Source organism: Olea europaea, chromosome 10, assembly GCF_002742605.1.
Source record: "Olea europaea var. sylvestris chromosome 10, O_europaea_v1, whole genome shotgun sequence".
In the NCBI taxonomy this organism is placed as follows: Eukaryota; Viridiplantae; Streptophyta; class Magnoliopsida; order Lamiales; family Oleaceae; genus Olea; species Olea europaea.
Genome location: NC_036246.1, coordinates 8,563,213 through 8,581,609, shown reverse-complemented (window position 1 = coordinate 8,581,609; position 18,397 = coordinate 8,563,213). Strand labels below are relative to the sequence as shown.

The 18,397-nt window shown below is 33.4% G+C and overlaps 2 protein-coding genes across 4 annotated transcripts; both read right to left on the bottom strand.

Annotated features, from left to right (window-relative positions):
- Positions 1-579: 579 nt before the first annotated feature.
- Positions 580-2,096, bottom strand: LOC111402632 (nodulation-signaling pathway 2 protein-like). Its single transcript, XM_023031007.1, has one exon. The coding sequence runs from the start codon at positions 2,094-2,096 to the stop codon at positions 690-692; it is 1,407 nt and encodes a 468-aa protein (XP_022886775.1). The 3' UTR covers positions 580-689.
- A 6,407-nt stretch (positions 2,097-8,503) lies between these two features.
- On the bottom strand, positions 8,504-15,455 carry LOC111401139 (autophagy-related protein 13b). Of its 3 annotated transcripts, none has more exons than XM_023028735.1 (4): positions 15,212-15,455; positions 13,482-14,854; positions 13,214-13,398; positions 8,504-9,279 (listed from the first exon to the last, which is right to left on the bottom strand). In XM_023028735.1, the coding sequence occupies exons 2-4, from the start codon at positions 14,847-14,849 to the stop codon at positions 8,907-8,909; spliced, it is 1,926 nt and encodes a 641-aa protein (XP_022884503.1). In that variant the 5' UTR covers positions 14,850-14,854; positions 15,212-15,455; the 3' UTR covers positions 8,504-8,906. The 3 variants fall into 3 exon arrangements, with proteins under 3 accessions (XP_022884503.1, XP_022884501.1, XP_022884502.1); XM_023028733.1 differs by having other exon boundaries at positions 15,117-15,442; XM_023028734.1 differs by having other exon boundaries at positions 15,231-15,441.
- Positions 15,456-18,397: the final 2,942 nt, after the last annotated feature.

Here is an 18,397-nt window from a genome sequence, read left to right as displayed (position 1 = left end):
AAGTCGCAAATGTTTTAAAAGCTTATTTTACGCTTTGAAGGACATAAAACTTCACTTTGTAATTTTTATTATTATTTGTAAGTATAATAAATAAAACACTGGGGGACCTCACCAAGGCAAGAATTTGGACGATCACCTACCCCACTTTTAGTTAGGGTTGACACAACCCACCATCTTCGGCAACTTCGCCATAATCCCTGTACCTACAAAATTATATATAGCCTTCTTCATTACTACGTCACCGTCTTCACTAGTCCATCATCGCTACCATCACCGTCGACCATTAATGAGATAAACAAGACAGAGGGGAAGAGGACTTGTCATACAAATAAAGGATTGGTGAAGAGGATTGGTTATACAATAATCATAGAAGATGTCTGTCTTCATTTTCTAGTAAAGGTGCAATGTGAGGACGACTTCTTGAATTACGGATATCCAAGGACACTTCACTTTGGAGTTTTGATGGGATCCAATACATTATTAATTCTTTATTAATCTTAAAATATTAAAAGTCATGAGTCATGAGTTGACATCAAATTGTTACAAGTTGCAACTAATAAACTACTTGCATAATTAAATTAATAGCTGCAAGCATTTTCAAACTTCGATATTCAAAGAAAAATGCTGCTAAGTTACAATGATAATTTAATTTCCTCCGAGCTGCATGGATATCAAAAGCTAAAATACAATCATTTATTAAAAAGAAATTGATCTTTTCGTTGATTTTCGATAGATTTGGGAACCCAAATGGAAGCTGTGGTCAAAGGCCTTGATTTCCAGCACAAAGCCAATCTGCACCGCTCATTTTGCACCCAATAACTCCCACTGAATAAACTCACCAAGAACTTGGCTTGAGACACATTCCAAGAACTCAGTGGAATTGGCCTAAATCCCTCCATAGAAGGATACTCATTTTTCCATAGTTGTCTTTCTCTTTGCTCACAAGGAAATTGCTTCACACTATCTAAAATCCTCGTCCTAAGGAACTTGCGTTCTATAATTTTTACGGCTAATTTGAAACCTCCATGGAAACCAGACTGAAGCGAATCAGAAACAGCCGCATAATGGTGGAGGGCCTCACGGAAAAACTCCACGTAAGACATTGATGAAACTTTATCTAAGTTGAAAAGTTCTTCCTCTACTAAAATGACAATTTTAGGACATAGCTTTCGTACACCTTTTAAGAATGTCTTGACCATTGCACTGTCCTTGTATGGCATGTGGAGCTGATGCAACATACAGTTGGCTATTACTGTACTATTTTCCACCTTGATTTCTTCAAAATCTTTCTCTGTCGTCATGAAAACATGATCAAAATTGAATGGAAGATTAATTGAATTCGCGAAATCCTGCAATCTCAATCTCATCTGTTGAATATTACCTAAATTTTTATGGTCAGTAACTACTGCTGTGATTCTAAGAGAAGCATCTTCTGTACCTGCAAGATCAACCATCAAAGAAGGCCACTGAATTCCCTCCATGATATCGAAGTCTATAACATGAACTTCCTTATGGCCCCGTGTCGCCTCCAGAATAGCCTGATTCGCTGTGAAATGTGCAAATTTCACATAAGGAGAGAGTTCTTGAAGCATTTGGAACGCAGAAAACGTGTTATGATTAGATTTTCCACCAAACGTTTCCTCCTGCAACTCAGGAAAATCAAGACTCTTGTAAATAAGGCCTTCAGTGAAATATAAAGCCAATCTTCCAATAGGGTTATCTCCATTTTCTTCATCAGAAAGTAGATTATTCAGTTTTGTCACCACTGATGAAGCAAAAATCCAGTTTTCTGCTTCAATAGCTTCTGCTCCCAGAAGTAGTAAATCAGTTAAGCCGCAGCCCTCCAAACCATCTTCTTGAGTTTCTACATTGTGGAGGATTTCTTCACAGGCAGCAGCAGCCAGTAATGTAGTTTCTTGAATATTCTCATCAAGACCTAAAACGGCGTCTTCTTCAATGAAATCGAGGTCCATAAAATCTGTCTCTAGTTGGAGAAATCTTTCGATGTCATTGGAAACTTTATCTTGTATGGAATAAGGGTTTGTTTGATCAATGTAGCTTGGCTCCAAATCATAATGAATAATTTCATACTCCATTACTTTTACTCGCCAAGGCTACAAAGTTCTCTCTCTATCTCTCTATTTCTCTCTATATATATACACACACTCTTAACACACGGCGTCTCAAATGTGAGGCTGGTTACATCACGTTTAACCTCTTAAACAATTAAATTGCTTTTGTCCTGGTAAAACTTTGAATTTCAAGAAAAATTTAAAAATATGAAGAAAGATGCCAGATTCAAAAGAAACCAGATGGGAAAGAATCTTTGCCTAATCTTGATGTGATGTATAATTTTATCATTGACCACAAGAATTAAAAACTTCATTGGAAATTGAAGCTTTCATAGTGTAGTCATTTTCTATAACTATATTTTACTTGCAATAAGCCGATCATTTCTGGAGTCCGGCAGTATAACCTCTTATTTTACTGTGCAGTTGTTCTGAATCAGAACAAGTCAGCCACGTGGCGTGCAGCCTGTGAATTGTTGTCAGCATTAGGTCAACTAATTTCTCCATTTCTTGTTTCCCTTTCAAGGATTTTAGTTAAGGATACTAATATAAGAGACATGATTTTTCGGCACACGCAATAATGAACGAATGAAGGTAAAGTAGTGGTATCATATTCTATCTTGAGAGGGAGAATACCACATGAACATGCGCGCCACATATTCTCCATCAAAATACTATTATCGAATACGTTTTAGGTTCCAAAATGGGGCTCAAACAAACTTTTAATATTATTTTAGAATGAGAATAGCCTACACACGCATAAAAAGTTCCATGTGCAATGAAAAAAAATTATTGAAGTTTATGTACATGAGTGAAATGAAAACCTAATAACTTAATTTTAAATCAAGATTGAGCTCTGAACATGTATGTGTTTTGCAGCAAACTCGATAAATGCACAATAAAATATAAACTCGTAAAAAACGAGCTATATATTGATTTAGTAAAACAAAACAAACATTGGGACAACCCCTGCAATGCTTGTGAATAGGAATATAGGAAAATTCATTATATTGGAGTTTAATATTAAAAAAGTACTAAAAATTAAAATAATATTAATGTTTTATGAGGATAACTGCTAAACTTAAAACATGTGCTACCAATTAATCTTGAGCTTTTTTTAAAGAAAGACTTTGCTTGGAATAATAACAACTTATGAGTATACTAGCAAGTAAACCACAAGACTTGAACAGGTTAAGGTCATTTAAAATAACAGATTTCAATTGGAATATCTACATGCTGAAATGAGCACAACTTTCTAAATCGACCACGAGATTTACATAGTATTAACTATTAAAAAAGAAAAATGTGTGAAATATTTGTCAAACAAATCTGTAGGTAGGCGGATATCCATCCGCTTCTATCAGGTAAAGAGGGAGTCACTTCCCTCCTTTCAAAGTGAGGGAGGATGAGTTATTCACGATTCATTTGATGGTCAGAGACGAATTGACATTTTCTATATACTAGACTCACATGTGAGGCTCCACTCACAGGCAAAAGGAAAAAGTTCTCTTTCGCCTGATTTGGAAGTATGGTAGATGAAAAAAATTCAATTAAGGCAGTGACAAAACTCGAAAAATAATGGTAAAAATCAGACTTTTAATTGGCTCCACCAATTGGAAGCCTTTATTTTGCTTGTCAACTGTAAATATTCGTTGTTTGCACAATAACTGTAGCCATTGCTCATCATCTCAGACCAGGACCTAACATAGAAGGTCAATTATAAACTAGTGTTTTCTAATTAATCTTATTATTAATTTAACTTATTTTATTAAATATAACGTGTTTGCATGGGGGCTTTAATGAAATTACAATTTTAGCATTTATATAAGACTAAGACCTCGCATTATTATATCACTGTACAAGAATAATTCTATTTGTACAGGACCAAATTTTTTTACCCCTTCTCACATGCATGTGAGATCCACGTGAATAAAAAGAATCCAAAATGTGACCCCCATACACTATTGCGAGTCGTCCGCAAGGGATTAGGTAAAAAAAATTCGGTACATATAACATGGTCTTATATACAATTACCTCATTAATTTTGGGAGAAAGAAGCAACGTAAAATATATGATACTAACTACAATTTCCGTTGACTTATTTTTAACAAATTTAATTTACAAATATAAATTATGTCAGTCAGAATAAATGACTCATACTCCTTTAGGTTCTTTAAATTCTATGGGTGGCATAGCTACCCAAAGCCTTGAAAGGTAACTGATGCAAAGAAGGAGTTGTTCTCTTTTCAAGAAAAAGGAACCCTTTTTTTATTATGTTATATAAACAGGGTAATTTTTTCTTCAATGTTGATAGCACTTACTCGCATCACGAGGACCGGTTCACCCCCTTTCCCCTATGCTGGGTCAATCCCACTACGGATAGAGATTCGCTTTCGGGAAGGGAACCCTCTAGAAAAGAATCCGGATAAGGGATTGGAGACAGATCCAGACCCGACTGAAAGAGCTTTGTGGTGGTTGGTCTCTCACTTCATCTCGAAGGCTAGAGATCGGACCCTTCGTTGCAAAGAATATATGAAAAATTTATAATAAATAAATATTGCCAAAGGAAAGTGCATTGACAACAAAATATCAATTAAAATTTATAATTCAAGATTACCACCGGAGTTGTTGTCCATTATAGTAAGTTTCATTTACAAACAAACGTCATTGCTTTCGAAATGGCCTCCTAAATTTTCTTTTCTTAAAATCCCTAAATTGTTTAAGTCGCTGATAGAGACAACTATTGAGGAAGAACATGAAACTATAAAAACTTCTACTTAAATAATTTCCAAAGAAATTATTCTTCTACAATGCATGAGTCATAATTTCGCTCAATTATTATATACTTAATGTGCTTGATTAGAAGATAGACATTATCTATATTACTAATTATGGTCCAGCATAGAAATATAGAACAACCCTAAAATCCTTGTGAACCAATGTAATCATATTAAGCACGTATTAGCCTATTATCAGGGCATATTTAGCCAATATTCTAGACTCTTGAAAGAATATGCCAAGCATAACACAATTGAATTTGGGAATAAAGTGGGTTCGAATTTGTATTAAAGCCATAATTTAAGTTGACGAAAGGTTGTCGGGACGATTTTTTAAGAGTAGCATCTCATAATTATAATATAGATATAGCACATAAGATCAAGGTTTAATCTATACTTGATGCAATGTCACAGACATGTAACAACCCCTACAATTTGCAGTATATTATTGTTTTAGTTGTTTTTAATCATAGAAGGAAATGCACTCAATCACTTTTTAAGTAGTTGCGTTAATTTTATGAGCATACAATGAAATGCACTCGATCACTTTATAGTAATATGAGTCATGTGTTTACGTTGAGAAGCACAAATAGATATAACTAATATTTCAATCGAGAATTAAGTAGAGTGGGTTAATAAGTTCCTCGAAGTTCTTCATTAGAGAGCAGTTTAAATTTGAATTTGATATTCGGGATGCTTGAATATAAGTTCTGCGATCGTATCATGAAAAAAGTTGTTTAAGAAAAACAAGCTTATGAAAAAACCATTTAAATCTGAATCTAATCATTTGACGAGTTAAGAGGATGTAATTGCAGGAAATTGAAATAATATTACTTAGGTGATTTATATGATTTAAGAGACGATTTTTGGTCTTCAGAGGAACGAGTGGAAACTAATATGTACAATCTCGAATTGATCTGAATTTGGTTCAAATATTGTAATGGTTTGGCCTATGACTTGGAATTTTGAACTAATCATGCTCGAGGATAATTTCAGTATCCCTTTTATATGATTAATTCAAATTAATTAAAACGTGAATCAAATTTATTAGTAGATCTTGGAATCAAGTTTCTTGAATAATTTTTTTGATATTTACATGTTCTTGAAGTTATTTTTCCAACCATTTTAACTACGTTTTCCAAATTAAGCATTATTTAAAGATAAAAATTAATGCTAATTATAATAGAGCATTATTTTATTATTATATATACTACTATAATTGGACGAGATTGTAATTCTATAATGGTTAAGAAAAATCCAAAATTGAAATGTACTTGTTGGTTTAGTAAATGAGAGTCAATGATCCCAACGAGCAGTCACATCAAATTATGTAATGTACATGTGAATTGGCCTACTAAAACAAAATGAACATACTTATCAGCACTTGTCATTCTCTTTCAATTATTATTTTAAGGAGTTAATTATTCTAATAGTTACCGAACTTAAGTTCATGTCTTTAATTGATAGCTAAAATTTAAAATGTTGAGTTTTAGTGATTGAACTTAGATTAATGTATTCGATTACTCACTGAAATTTAAAATGTCAAGTTTTAACCATTGAACTTTGAAAAATATTGTACATTATTCACTGTAAATTCGACATTTTTTAAAATTCAATAGTTATGCTAGTGAGTGACGTACAATATTTTTCAAAATTCAATAGCTAAAACTTGACATTTTAAATTTCAGTGAGTAATCGAAAACACGGACCTAAGTTCAATAACCATTAGAACAATTAATTCTATTTTAAGTGACCAAAAACTTAGCCTCGAAAACCATTAAAATGAGTTTATTTTTGGTGGTGTTTGATTCTCATTTTTTCTAAAATACATTTTCTCTTTTCTTTTTAATGACATATTCTTCATTACGATAATATTATATTCAAACAAAAAAAAATATTCTTTCTTTTTCATGACACATTTGCCATCAATCTAAAATTTCAAAATACATTATTCAAAAAGAATAGAGCTCAAAAACACCCTAAAAAAATGAATTTTAAAATAGTATTTCCTTGAGAATGTGTGATTAAACAGTAGAAAAAATTTTAGGTTTATGTATAGAATATTTTATTTTGAGAATGCATAATTAAAAATGAATTTTAAAAAAAATTATGTTAATGATTATCAAAGAAGGGCTTAATAAATAAAGGAGTGCAAAGTTACATCTACAAAACATTTTGTTGATTATTTCTTGCCCCTTTTAAGTATTGTTTTCATATTGTGACCTACGAATGAATTAATTTTAGAAATAAGTAAAAGTTACGAGGACATCATTTGATAGCGGAATTTTATTTCCCTAAGATGCTTATTTATGTGGTCAAACCTTCTCCATCGATTATATTTGTGAAATACATCTTCAATAAACATTACTTCGAATCAATAATCTACTCACCTTTCATTCATTGTATCTGAACATTTTTTTGTTGGACACGAAACACACTTTATAATTATAAATAAATAAATAAATATATATATATATATATATATATATATATTAGTATAATTGGAACCTTTTAAAAAGAATATTGCAGAAAGAAAGCTGCCATACCAACCAAAATACTGTTTTGAAAAAATCAAAATATTATTAATTTGAGAAGTGGAATCATGAGCACACTAATTAAAGTCAAGATAAGACCTTCTCCACATAAAACAAATAAGCTCAAATCATAATCCACTTAATTACATGAGTTTATTATTATTTTTAATTTATTAGTAGTGGAAAAATGTCTCTTCCTAGGTTTTTTCTTTACATATTGCATTTGACCTATTTATTGACCCCCATAATAATTTTGTTTTTTGGAGGATGAGGTAGAATTTTAATAAAATATATAGTTTAGTATAATCAAGAATTAGTTTTGTAAATTTCATGAGTGAAGAAAACTAGTAAATTAGTAATTTAGACATTTTTTCCTTTTTTTTTTTTTAAACAATGAATTTTAGGATAATTGCTAATAAAAGAAATATTTTCTTAATCTTTCAAAGAACTACTTTTTATTTATGTATTTATTAAAAAAAGTTGTTCAATAAATCAAACTTGAAAACAATAAATTAAAATAAATTTATAATATTAGTTGTTATTTTTATAGTTAAAAAAAATTTCTTATTCATTTTAAGTTGTTGTACAACTTAAAAATTGTTAAGAATGCGTACGTAATTATAATATTGCCTGTCGCAAATGATTTTTATTCTTTTCAGCAAGAAAGCTTCATAGAAGAGAAGAATTTACAACTATAACTAATAAATATAAAATTGTGTAAAAATTATATATATATATATATATATATATAATGGTCTGGATCTTCCGTCCAATTATAAGGGAATTTATTTACTTACCTTAGCCCTTGTTTGAGCCCCGTTCTTTTTGGAAATATACATTTTTCAACAATATTTTAACATCATTTCAACCACACATTTTTCAATAAAATAATATTAGACGTAAATCCCAAATTTTTCCTTATTTTTTAACCACACATTTCCCATCTATACACTATTCAAAAATTCATTCTTCCGAAAAAATAGGGCTTAAGCAACGGAGAAGGAAAATCGTCTTATGAAAAAAACAAATAAATGGGGTCATTTAAGAAATACATCGATCTCAGAAGGGCCTGCTCTAAGATAAACCCATATTCATAGGCTCTGTGAAAACTTCAAAAATGGCATATCATAAAATGCACATCCAGCCTCAATAATCTTTATACATATGTAAGTATACAACTTTGTACATCAATTCCAAGCATTACATATCCATTAACCAACTTTAGATTTTTGAAAGTTCTATACAACTAAAACACCATAATGAATTCGATTTAAATATCCAGTTTTGTAGACACGTGAACCGTTATATTTACATACTAGATAGGCCTCGTGTCAGAATCATAATGCATTGGCTCAAAAATATGTACAGAAAGAAATTGGTCCACATCAACTGCTTCTCAAGCAATATGGAATGGAACCTCAACCCCTGAAAAATTTTCCTCGCAAATTTTCAAGATATAGCAAGATAAATTCAAAATCCTATATTATCTTCGCAGGAAAATCCTTCAAGGGAGGAGCAGAAGCTGCTTAAGCTTGAGGACTTTTACCTTGCTTTAGCATCGAGTTTTTCATTTCTTTATATTCACAAAGTTCCTCTAGAGCATCAGCCGTAGTCTTGGGTGAAACGAGTCCAGAAGAAGCAAAATTCACAGAAGTTGACTGCTGTTCCCTTGGTGTCGAAGAAATTTCATCAGGATCCTGATTGCTGTTTTTCGGCATCTCATGTTTGGAGCCTTGCAACAAATTCGATGTAACAGAGATGTCTTGGTGAAGAGATGGTGCCTTCTTCAACATTTGAACTAGAGTACCAACTGCTGCATGTTGAGATTTTCTAACTGGAAAAAGGCTGCCCTTCTCACGGGATCCGGATGGGTGCCCCGGCTGATCAAATGAACCAGGTCTGGTAACACAACAAGGATGTCAGTTTGTTTCACAAGTAGGATATGTCTGGCATAGAGTACTGCATAAGACCGGACCGAACAATTGAACAGAGCAATGTACAATGTTTTAATTTTTTTCCCCTTACTACTATCAAGTCCCGTCCAATCCGTCCTGCCAAACATGCTAGTACAGGTTTAAGTACTGATATCTATAACAGTTTAGTTAAATGAAAGACTGAAATCAATTTGATGATGAGGCGAGCTCCTTCTAGCAAAAAAATAGGTAGACCATATAGATGAAGACTCTTGTGCATTTTTTTGGACACTAAATTCAGTTGTATAATTTGTGCAATAAAGCCACGACTACCACTCTCATGCTCTAATCTTGGAAGAACAAGCTTGAAATTCTATTAATTCTAAGACATGCTTCGGGGTGTAACATGCAGCAAGAATTCGTTTTATACTACATTCCTGTGCTCCCAACTAGGACAGCCAAGGAGCGTAGCTGAGGGAGAGAAGCGAAGCATATTCAGGAATCAGATGAGCTTTTATGGAAGTAACGGCTATATGTTTTTTTCCAGCACTTGAACGACAAGCGGACAGAGGCATTTAGCATTAAAAAGACTACAGGGGCATTCCGGGACAACCAAAACTGCAGAAAGCTACCACAAGAAAAAGACCTTCTCTCCAAGTATTTGTACCTCTTTGTGGAATAACCAAAGCAGGGATGGCATTACCATCGCCGTCATCCCCGTCTGGATCCTGGCCTAAGGCAGGATGGGACGGGACGGGGATCCCCACATCCCCGTTTAGATTTTTCCCCCATCAATTTTCCTTTTTTCTTAAGAAAAATTATAATAGAAATAGAGCGAGCTTGCATGATATTGTGGGGATTTTTTTTATTATAAACGGGGCTGGCACCATGGTCCCATCCCCGCCCCCACAGAGCTAATTAAGTGAGAATCCCCGACCCATTTAGTGTTGGGTACCAGTGGGTCTTTTTGCATCCCTAAGCCTTAAAGAAATGACTTCCAGATAACTAAGGTAAACAAACCGTTGCAATTAGTGCACTATTCCACCGATTACAAGACCTGAAAGTCTTTAATTAAAACAAGACAAGAAGAGCTAACACATACAACTGAAGGATTTTCCGAGGATTTTTAAGTTATCCCAGATTGGCAGGAAATAACATTGTAAGGAAAGCTGGAATTGAAAATCTACAAGAGAATAGACTCGTACACGAGATAAACTTTTGCTCTTGATTTTTCTTTTGATCCGCTCGTGTTACTGGCTTTACAGGTATCCAAATCTTAAGACAGGAATTCAGCAGTGTACAGAATCCACCAAATCATTTCCACAAGGGGGATGCATGAATGATTTTTGCTAGAAGTTAATTAAGGATTGCAAAAGAAAAAAAACAGTTATTCCAATGTTTCCATTTGATTGCAGTTCTAGATAATACAAAGCTAATAGAAGAACTTGATTACCTAACAAAAACACAATAAGTAGCTGTAAAATTAGCAAGAACTGTTATTGTAGGACAACTACACATTTAACTTATTTGCCAGCATTATGCAATGAAAATGAGAATTTAGATTAACACAATCAAAATTACTGAGGCTGAAAAGATCAGAAAAAATAGGACTTTTACGAGTTCTGGATGGGACAGGAACTGGTAGAACTTAAATCATCTCAAGAGGAGGAGCTTGACTAAAGGATGGTGAATGTTTTAGAAAAGTGAATTTCAGATATTAGGCATCGTTTTGGCTTAATATGTTGGTTCTCATCAGGAACGCATTGCCAGCATTAAAATTAATGATTGTGCGATAGAAACAAGTATTTAGAGTGCTGGAGTTGTACAAAAGAAGAAGACGAACCTTCATATCATTGGAATACACATATCCCCACTCCTAGAAAAATAGTAGGAAATCACATGTTCAAGAATGCCAAACTATTGAATTATCAGCTGGCAGATAGAACTCTCAAAAAACCAAAACATAAAAATACTTGTCCCTAGACAGAAAATCAATGAAATTTTATTGATGTTCAGAGATCTATGCCGGAGGCAAGAAGGTGTGGAAAGTAGACACTGAAACATCTACAGCCATATTGTTCATTGTCAAATAGGTATGTTCCTGCTTCAGGAGGCTTGATCACAGTTTTTACATGTGTCTTTAAATGGATTATAGGGTAACATCTATCATCTCATCAGGTGTTCAAATGAACTTTCTTTAATTTAGGAAGTGTTTAAATTGTAGAAATTAATAGAATCGTGAAGGAATTTCTAGAGGAAAGCAAACTATGCATCACAACTGTCTTAGATCGATTTACAGTGCATTGATTTCTCATCAAAAAGAAGGTATAGAATAAGAATGAAGTTGCAGTGGAGATATTAAAAAGTATGAGATTACAATTATCACAAGTATTCGGATTAATAGACATCATAGGAGTTAGTTGCACTGTCAAATATCCAAGCTGACAGCATCCATAAGTACAATTAATAGAAGCAAAGACATCATGTCTACAAATAATCTGCTCGCATGCTGTAATACTGATGAAGGTCATCATGGAAAGTGACAATATTCAGCCACCAGATTCTATCAAGATTGTTTTCAAAAATATCAAAATATCAACACATAGAGATAGAGCATTCCAAATATACAAAAATGTTTTGACAATTGATACTGAATCTTGGCTGGATATCTAACTCCAGATTCAGCAGTGCTAAAACTTATTCGGTCATATTATCTAACAACAGGGTCTTGACCATTTGGACAATATCTATCAATAATCAATATCTAGAGTAAAACAAATGCTACAAAAATCTTGAGGCATAAGGATGAAGGCATCATGCTACAAATGTTATATGGACAGCAGTACTTTACTATTATCAGCTATGATGTACCGACACGGACACGTGTGTCTGACACGATACGTGTCGGATACGTCGACACATGATTTTTCAAAAAGTATCGACACAACACGTTGCTGACACGTAGATTAAATTCTTTAAAAACCTTCATTTATATAGTATAAGTTTAGTTTTATACTTATTATTAATTTTTTTATTGAAATTTTTTAAATATAAGTATCTATTTGTTATCTACTAATAATTTTAAGTTACAAATATATAATATTTTTAATAAAAAATGAAAAATATTTACGGTATAGTGTCCGAGGAGTGTCGGTATTGATACGTGTTGGACACGGACATGCTACCCTAATTGAAGTGTCCGTACTACAGAGATTCTCAGTTTCTCGCAGAGGGAGGCCCCTTGCCACATCTCCTATTTGGTCTGTCCCTGCAACCCGACAATTTTGCAACACATATACCCACCTTAGTTTGAACTAGTTTGTCTCAGCAAAATAACTAAACATAAGCTCTCATAATTGGTGAGATAGTCCAGTCCAAGGTTCTAGATGCAATACTCCTACACGTGACTATCTAAAAACCTTCCTTTTGTCAATAAAAACAGAAATGAGATGACAGGTTCAGTATACAATTATCTAAACACCGTGGTAAACAGCTTTTTTAGTACCTTTTCATGCATAATTTCAAGATCAAGGTGCATACAGTTTTTAAAAGCATGGTACATATGCCAGATCACTATCAAGGTTGACTTGCTTCTATGTATGCTATAATTCTATACGTATCAGTTATTTGGATAGTATTTTCATCTTTATTCACTTATGTCTCTTATCGTGGAATACTTAATCAGTTTTCAGCTTGGTTGGAACACAATATTTCAAGTTGATAAATTTGCTACCTCTCTGAGCATCAACCTTTTGATTAGATCTTATATATAACCAGGGTGCTAAATTTCTGATTCAAACATCAACAACAATAGCAAGACAACAAATTCATGCACTCATGAATTATCCATATAACAATTGAGCAACATATGCCTTGATCCTAAATTTACCAAATTTCAACCAAGAATGGCGTATGATTACCTGGTACCTAGATCTGTCATGTCATCATCATCCACAACAAACGGTCCAGAAAACTCAGAATCATCATAATCATCCTGATAAGAGAACCTACTGGAGCTTCTAGAGAATGATTTAGGTGGCGAGATATTTGATGAAGATTCCACCCTGGACATTCTTCCAACCTCATCTTTCTCGAAAGAGAGCAACTGTGACAAACAAAAAGAAGTGTTGATTGAAGTACTTGAAGAGAAGGGAAAGGAATTTTACACATGATAATCATAATGAATACCTTGTCAGCTGTTGAGCTGGTCTTGTACAGGCCAGAACGTGCATCTGTCTTAACAACACTGGATCGTGTAGCTTTCATGGGAGGTGAGGGAGGCAACATTTGATTGTTGGGTAATGAAGAGATACCAGCCCGACTAGATATCGGTATACTAACAGGGGCACTTTCAGACCGTAAAAGAACATTTGAGACGTGACTGCCAGGAATGTAGATGGGTGGTGATGCAGACGGAGATGGCGTAAATGTAGGAGAAGGCCAATACTCATCAAAACTTGGATTTTTCACATGAATTGCAGGTGTATTCTCAGATAATTGACGAGGTAAACTTGCAGGAGGAAGACGGGAACGCTGTTTTGATACTGAAGCATAAGATTCAGAATACGTGGGTGAGGGTGATGGGTTTAGTAAAGGTGATGATGCTCTATACAAATCATAGCCCCAGCTATGGCGCCTCCCAAATGGAGCTGAAGCCGGGGACATTTGAGACATAGGACGGGATGAAAACTTTCTCAGTGGCTCTGCCAATGGACTTCCAACATATTCTTGTATAACTTGTGGGGATATTGGGGTTGATGGCTCAGAACTCACATCCAATACTGATGAATGATACAAGACAGAGAGGCAAAGCCTACCGCAAGAAGTGTCAACTGGAGTAAACACAAACCGCTGCATATCTGCCTCTTCTATACGAGTGAATGGCTCAACAAAGGAAGAAACTCGGTGACCAAGATTATACCTTCGAATTTGAGCAGATGAATTAAGATCACGAAACAACTTATAAGCAGGCAAAAGCCTAACTGTTGCATACAAGGACCTCATTAACAATATCAATTTGTTAAACAATATGTGAGAATAACAAGTTGACCTTTTACTCCCTGACGAAACACCACTTCTCTTACTCTCATACTGTAAAACCCACCTCTCGATAATCTTTTCCCTCTTTGTGTCACTGCCAAATTCCTCATTGTCAGAACTATAATAGACCCTCTCCTTCCCAGAGAAATTCCTTGCGTGTCCACTTTTTGAGGAAGAGATTATCTGGTCATTGTTGACTGGCCTCTGAACCAAAATCACATCAATTATCATCGGTTCTAAATTACTCTGCCGCCACAGGTCAATGTTTTCTAACGCAGCAGGGCAATCCCTAAGAGATAGATTAAACCACTTATCCCTCGGCCAAAAACTTGAGGAGGAAGACGAGGATGAGGAGGGGGATGGGGACGATAAAACCTGTTCACAGCTATAATTACGGGAAGAAACATAAGGACACCGAGATTCAAGAATTATGTGAAGGCCTTTTGCGAAGAATTCAGTAATTATCTGTTCCATTTTTGCGGGCTCCGAGTGAGAAGCTTCCTGATACGACGCCATGGATTCTGACAATAAAATAAACACTAATTTCGCAACAGCAATAAATTTGCATTACAGTGCAAGAAATTAAGAACAAAGAAACCTAAAACCCACCCTTGATTAAAAATGTAAGACAAATCAACAAATAAGCAAGACAACTGCAGGAAATTGAGGTGTAGAAAAATCAATATTGCACAGTAAACTCGAGGAATTGAACTTTTAAACTAACACAAGTAGTCAACACGTAAACAAACACAAACATATATACAACAGGAAGAATAAACTGACTGTTTCCAAGTGCTTGGGCTGTAAGGATTCAAAAGGGTATTCTCGTCTATATGTATCCGTATCGATATATATCACTACATGTATGTATATCATACCGACTCTAACTATACTTGCTCCAATATCGTGTTTCCAGTGGAGAGAGGACGATGAAGATGGAGAATTGAGTAATCTTAGAGAGAGAATGAAAGGATTTCTGGAGTGTTTAGAGAGAGGGAGACAGATAGAGGTACGGTGTAAAAAGAGCTGCAGTCTGGGAACCAAGAGGATAGCAACTGCGCGACCCTTTTTCTGAATTTTTCTATTTTTTTCAGCCCTTTTGGGGGATTTTGATATCAGAGACTGTCCTATTATAACAAAACTTCTCACATAGGGATTGCAACTTGGGAGATTAAAGAATTTATTTGAAGTTTATAAATATTTATTTTAAAGGGAAAAATATAAGTCTCGTTTGTTTCTCATTTTTTACTCATTAAAATGAAATATGTGATCATTATCTATCACATTCAGTCACCATATTTAACTTTCTATCTCTTGTGTGGGTTCGTAACGACTGTATTTTTCATTCTCATTTTTACATTAATGTGTACCAAACGGAACTTAAGTTTATTGCGAGTGGTATTTCTATGCTATCAAAAAGTTCGCTACCGAAGAATTGAAACATCGTTGGAATGCTTGTGGATGAGATAAACATGCATAGGATTTCAAAAACAAAAGTAAGTGACAAGGCTGTGTATTCTACATATGTGTTTATTCTATCTGTATCAGAAGTCCATCTGGCCAAACGATATGGAAGGAAGGTTCATGGCTCCAATTTCCTAAATTTAATTTTTACAAAAAAAGAATTTAAAAAAAATTTGGGCTCATTTTGTTTTATTATTATTTTTTTATTTTTTACTTCACAGCAAATTATAGAGACATGCCATTGTTTGATTCTCATTCTTTTCAAAATATATTTTTCTTTGTTGTTTTCAATCACACATTTTTCAATAAAATAATATTACACAAAAATTCAAATTTTTTTTTTATTTTTTAACCACACATTGTCGAGCAATTTACTATCCCGAAATGCATTATTAGGAAATAATGGGGACAGACCTTAAACTTTCTTTTAGTTTTAAAGATGCTCCCCTCTTATAAAAATATTTTTTATTTCAAGTTTATATATCAATATAAATTATAGAACCTTTTTTTTTTCCAGTTTTTGGCTTTAACAATAATGAATTATTTAGAATAAATACTCATTAAAAATATTTCTTAGTTTTTTATTGGTGGGTATATATCATTTGCTTATTCCCGATCATGGTTCGGTTAGTTTACATTTTTTAACATAAGTGTCGACTTTTTTGATAAAACTTGTAAAAGAAATTTAGTGGATGATAAAACATCTAGAGTTCTTTTATTTCATTGAGTGTTGTACACTCTTTATCGTGAATGTCGTGAATTTAGCCTCTTGCGACATGAGTAGGTTTGGGCAAAAAAATCAAAAAATCAACCAAACCAATCAAATCAAATTGACTTGGGTTGGTTTGGGTCGGTTCGACACAAGTAATTGGTTTGATTTAGTTTTCTTTTAAATAGAATCATTGTGAGTCGGTTCAGTTATGGTTTGAAATCTCAAATCGTTAGTTAACCGAACCAACTCAAACCCACTTACATGTTTACTTTCTTTTTTTTTTTTAAAAAAATAAAAATCAAAAGATAGCCCTAATCCCATAACTATATTTAAATTTTCTCCAATCTATGATGTTGCCTATAAGTAATAGCATTGAAAATTTCATTTCACAAGTTCATTAGGTTTTACTCAGCATTTTTTTCGGTAGTCGGGCAGTGTAAAAAAAATATGTTGATCTGTATTAATTTGAATTTATTTGTTAGTTAATAGTTCTTGTTATATAAAATTATTTGATTATTTTTGCTCTTGTAATTTAAGTGGGCCCAAAACTCAAACAATTTTTTTTTTTTAAATCAATTTAGACTAAAAGTCCAAACCAACTAACCGAACATAATCCAACCGATTCGATTTGGTTCGGTTTGATTTAAAAGCTAGAGTGGATTGGTAATTGGTTTGTGTTGAAATTCGTCCAAACCTACTAATTTGGTTTTGGTTTTGGTTTTGGTTTTGGTTTCAGTTTCAAGTTGGAGTCGAAAATCGACCCAAACCAAACCACGCGCAAGCTTAGACGTGAGTGCAATCGAAATTTTTTAAATTTTAGTTTATCATAATATCAATTCTTAGGCTCCACGCTTGAAATATAGATTGTTATGGGATAACCTCGAACTTGGATGACTTTTGATTAAACGAAGTGAAAGTTGGCCAAAGAGGGAAAAATAACCAATTATAAAGTTCAAGGGCTAGATTGCAAAACTTCAAAAAATAATTCGGAACAAAGAATGATGAGCGAAGATTACATGGAGTAAAATGGATGAATTTAGAAGATAAATCACTAAAATTGCATATAAAAACGACTAAAGCCGAATGAATAAAGAATTTCAAGGACCAAACTAATGAAGACCAGAAGTTTAGGCATCGATCACATGCCAAGAGGCATTGTGTTCTTTCAGTCATATGATATAGATGAAGATGTTGGTATTAAATTTAAGAATTTGACATTAGTGTTTGTAGGATTGCACAAAAAAATCGTGAAATTGTAAACCGAACCAAAACAGTTGAGTTGAAACAGTTGGTTTGGGTCCACGTAGATCCGTGATTTTTTTCCCCTCAAATCAAACTAAACCGTTTCAAAATGATTTGGTTTAGGTTTTGATTTTCAAAAATCGTACAAAATTGAACCAAACCGTTTTAAATTTTTTTAATTAAAATATTAATTTTATTAACTTAAAAATTTTAAGTTTTCACTTTTTAGAAAAAAAAATACAAATTTAGCAATAAAAATTATAACCAGCCTATTGAAATAGTCATAGAAACTAATTTAGATTCATTATTATTGACCAATGATTTAACAAGTTCACAATATACGTGCACACTTGATATCTAAACTAAACTAAAATTATTTCAAAATCATATGAAATTGAAAAAAAAAAAAACATGTATTTTTAACAATCTAAATCATAATTCAACAAAACTACGTCAACAAATCATATTCCAAGTTTCAAAAGCCCTAACATAAACTCTCATTTTCCTAACATTTGACGCTTGTCTGCCACTATTGAACAAATCACCAGTCGCTTTTACATGTTATTCTGCTAATTTCTTCCCAAATCACCTCTTTTTCTCTTCTATTTCGGTAAATCTCATATTCTCGTTTAAGTCATTTTTTCGT

What these genes read in the sequence shown, in the direction of transcription:
- LOC111402632 (XM_023031007.1), bottom strand. Translation starts at nt 2,096, where the DNA reads ATGGAGTATGAAATTATTCATTATGATTTGGAGCCAAGCTACATTGAT.
- LOC111401139 (XM_023028735.1), bottom strand. Translation starts at nt 14,849, where the DNA reads ATGGCGTCGTATCAGGAAGCTTCTCACTCGGAGCCCGCAAAAATGGAA. An exon ending in CCAGCTCAACAGCTGACAAG is followed by an intron (nt 13,399 to 13,481) that starts GTATTCATTATG and finishes TGTTTGTCACAG; the next exon opens with TTGCTCTCTTTCGAGAAAGA. An exon ending in ATGACAGATCTAGGTACCAG is followed by an intron (nt 9,280 to 13,213) that starts GTAATCATACGC and finishes TTGTGTTACCAG; the next exon opens with ACCTGGTTCATTTGATCAGC.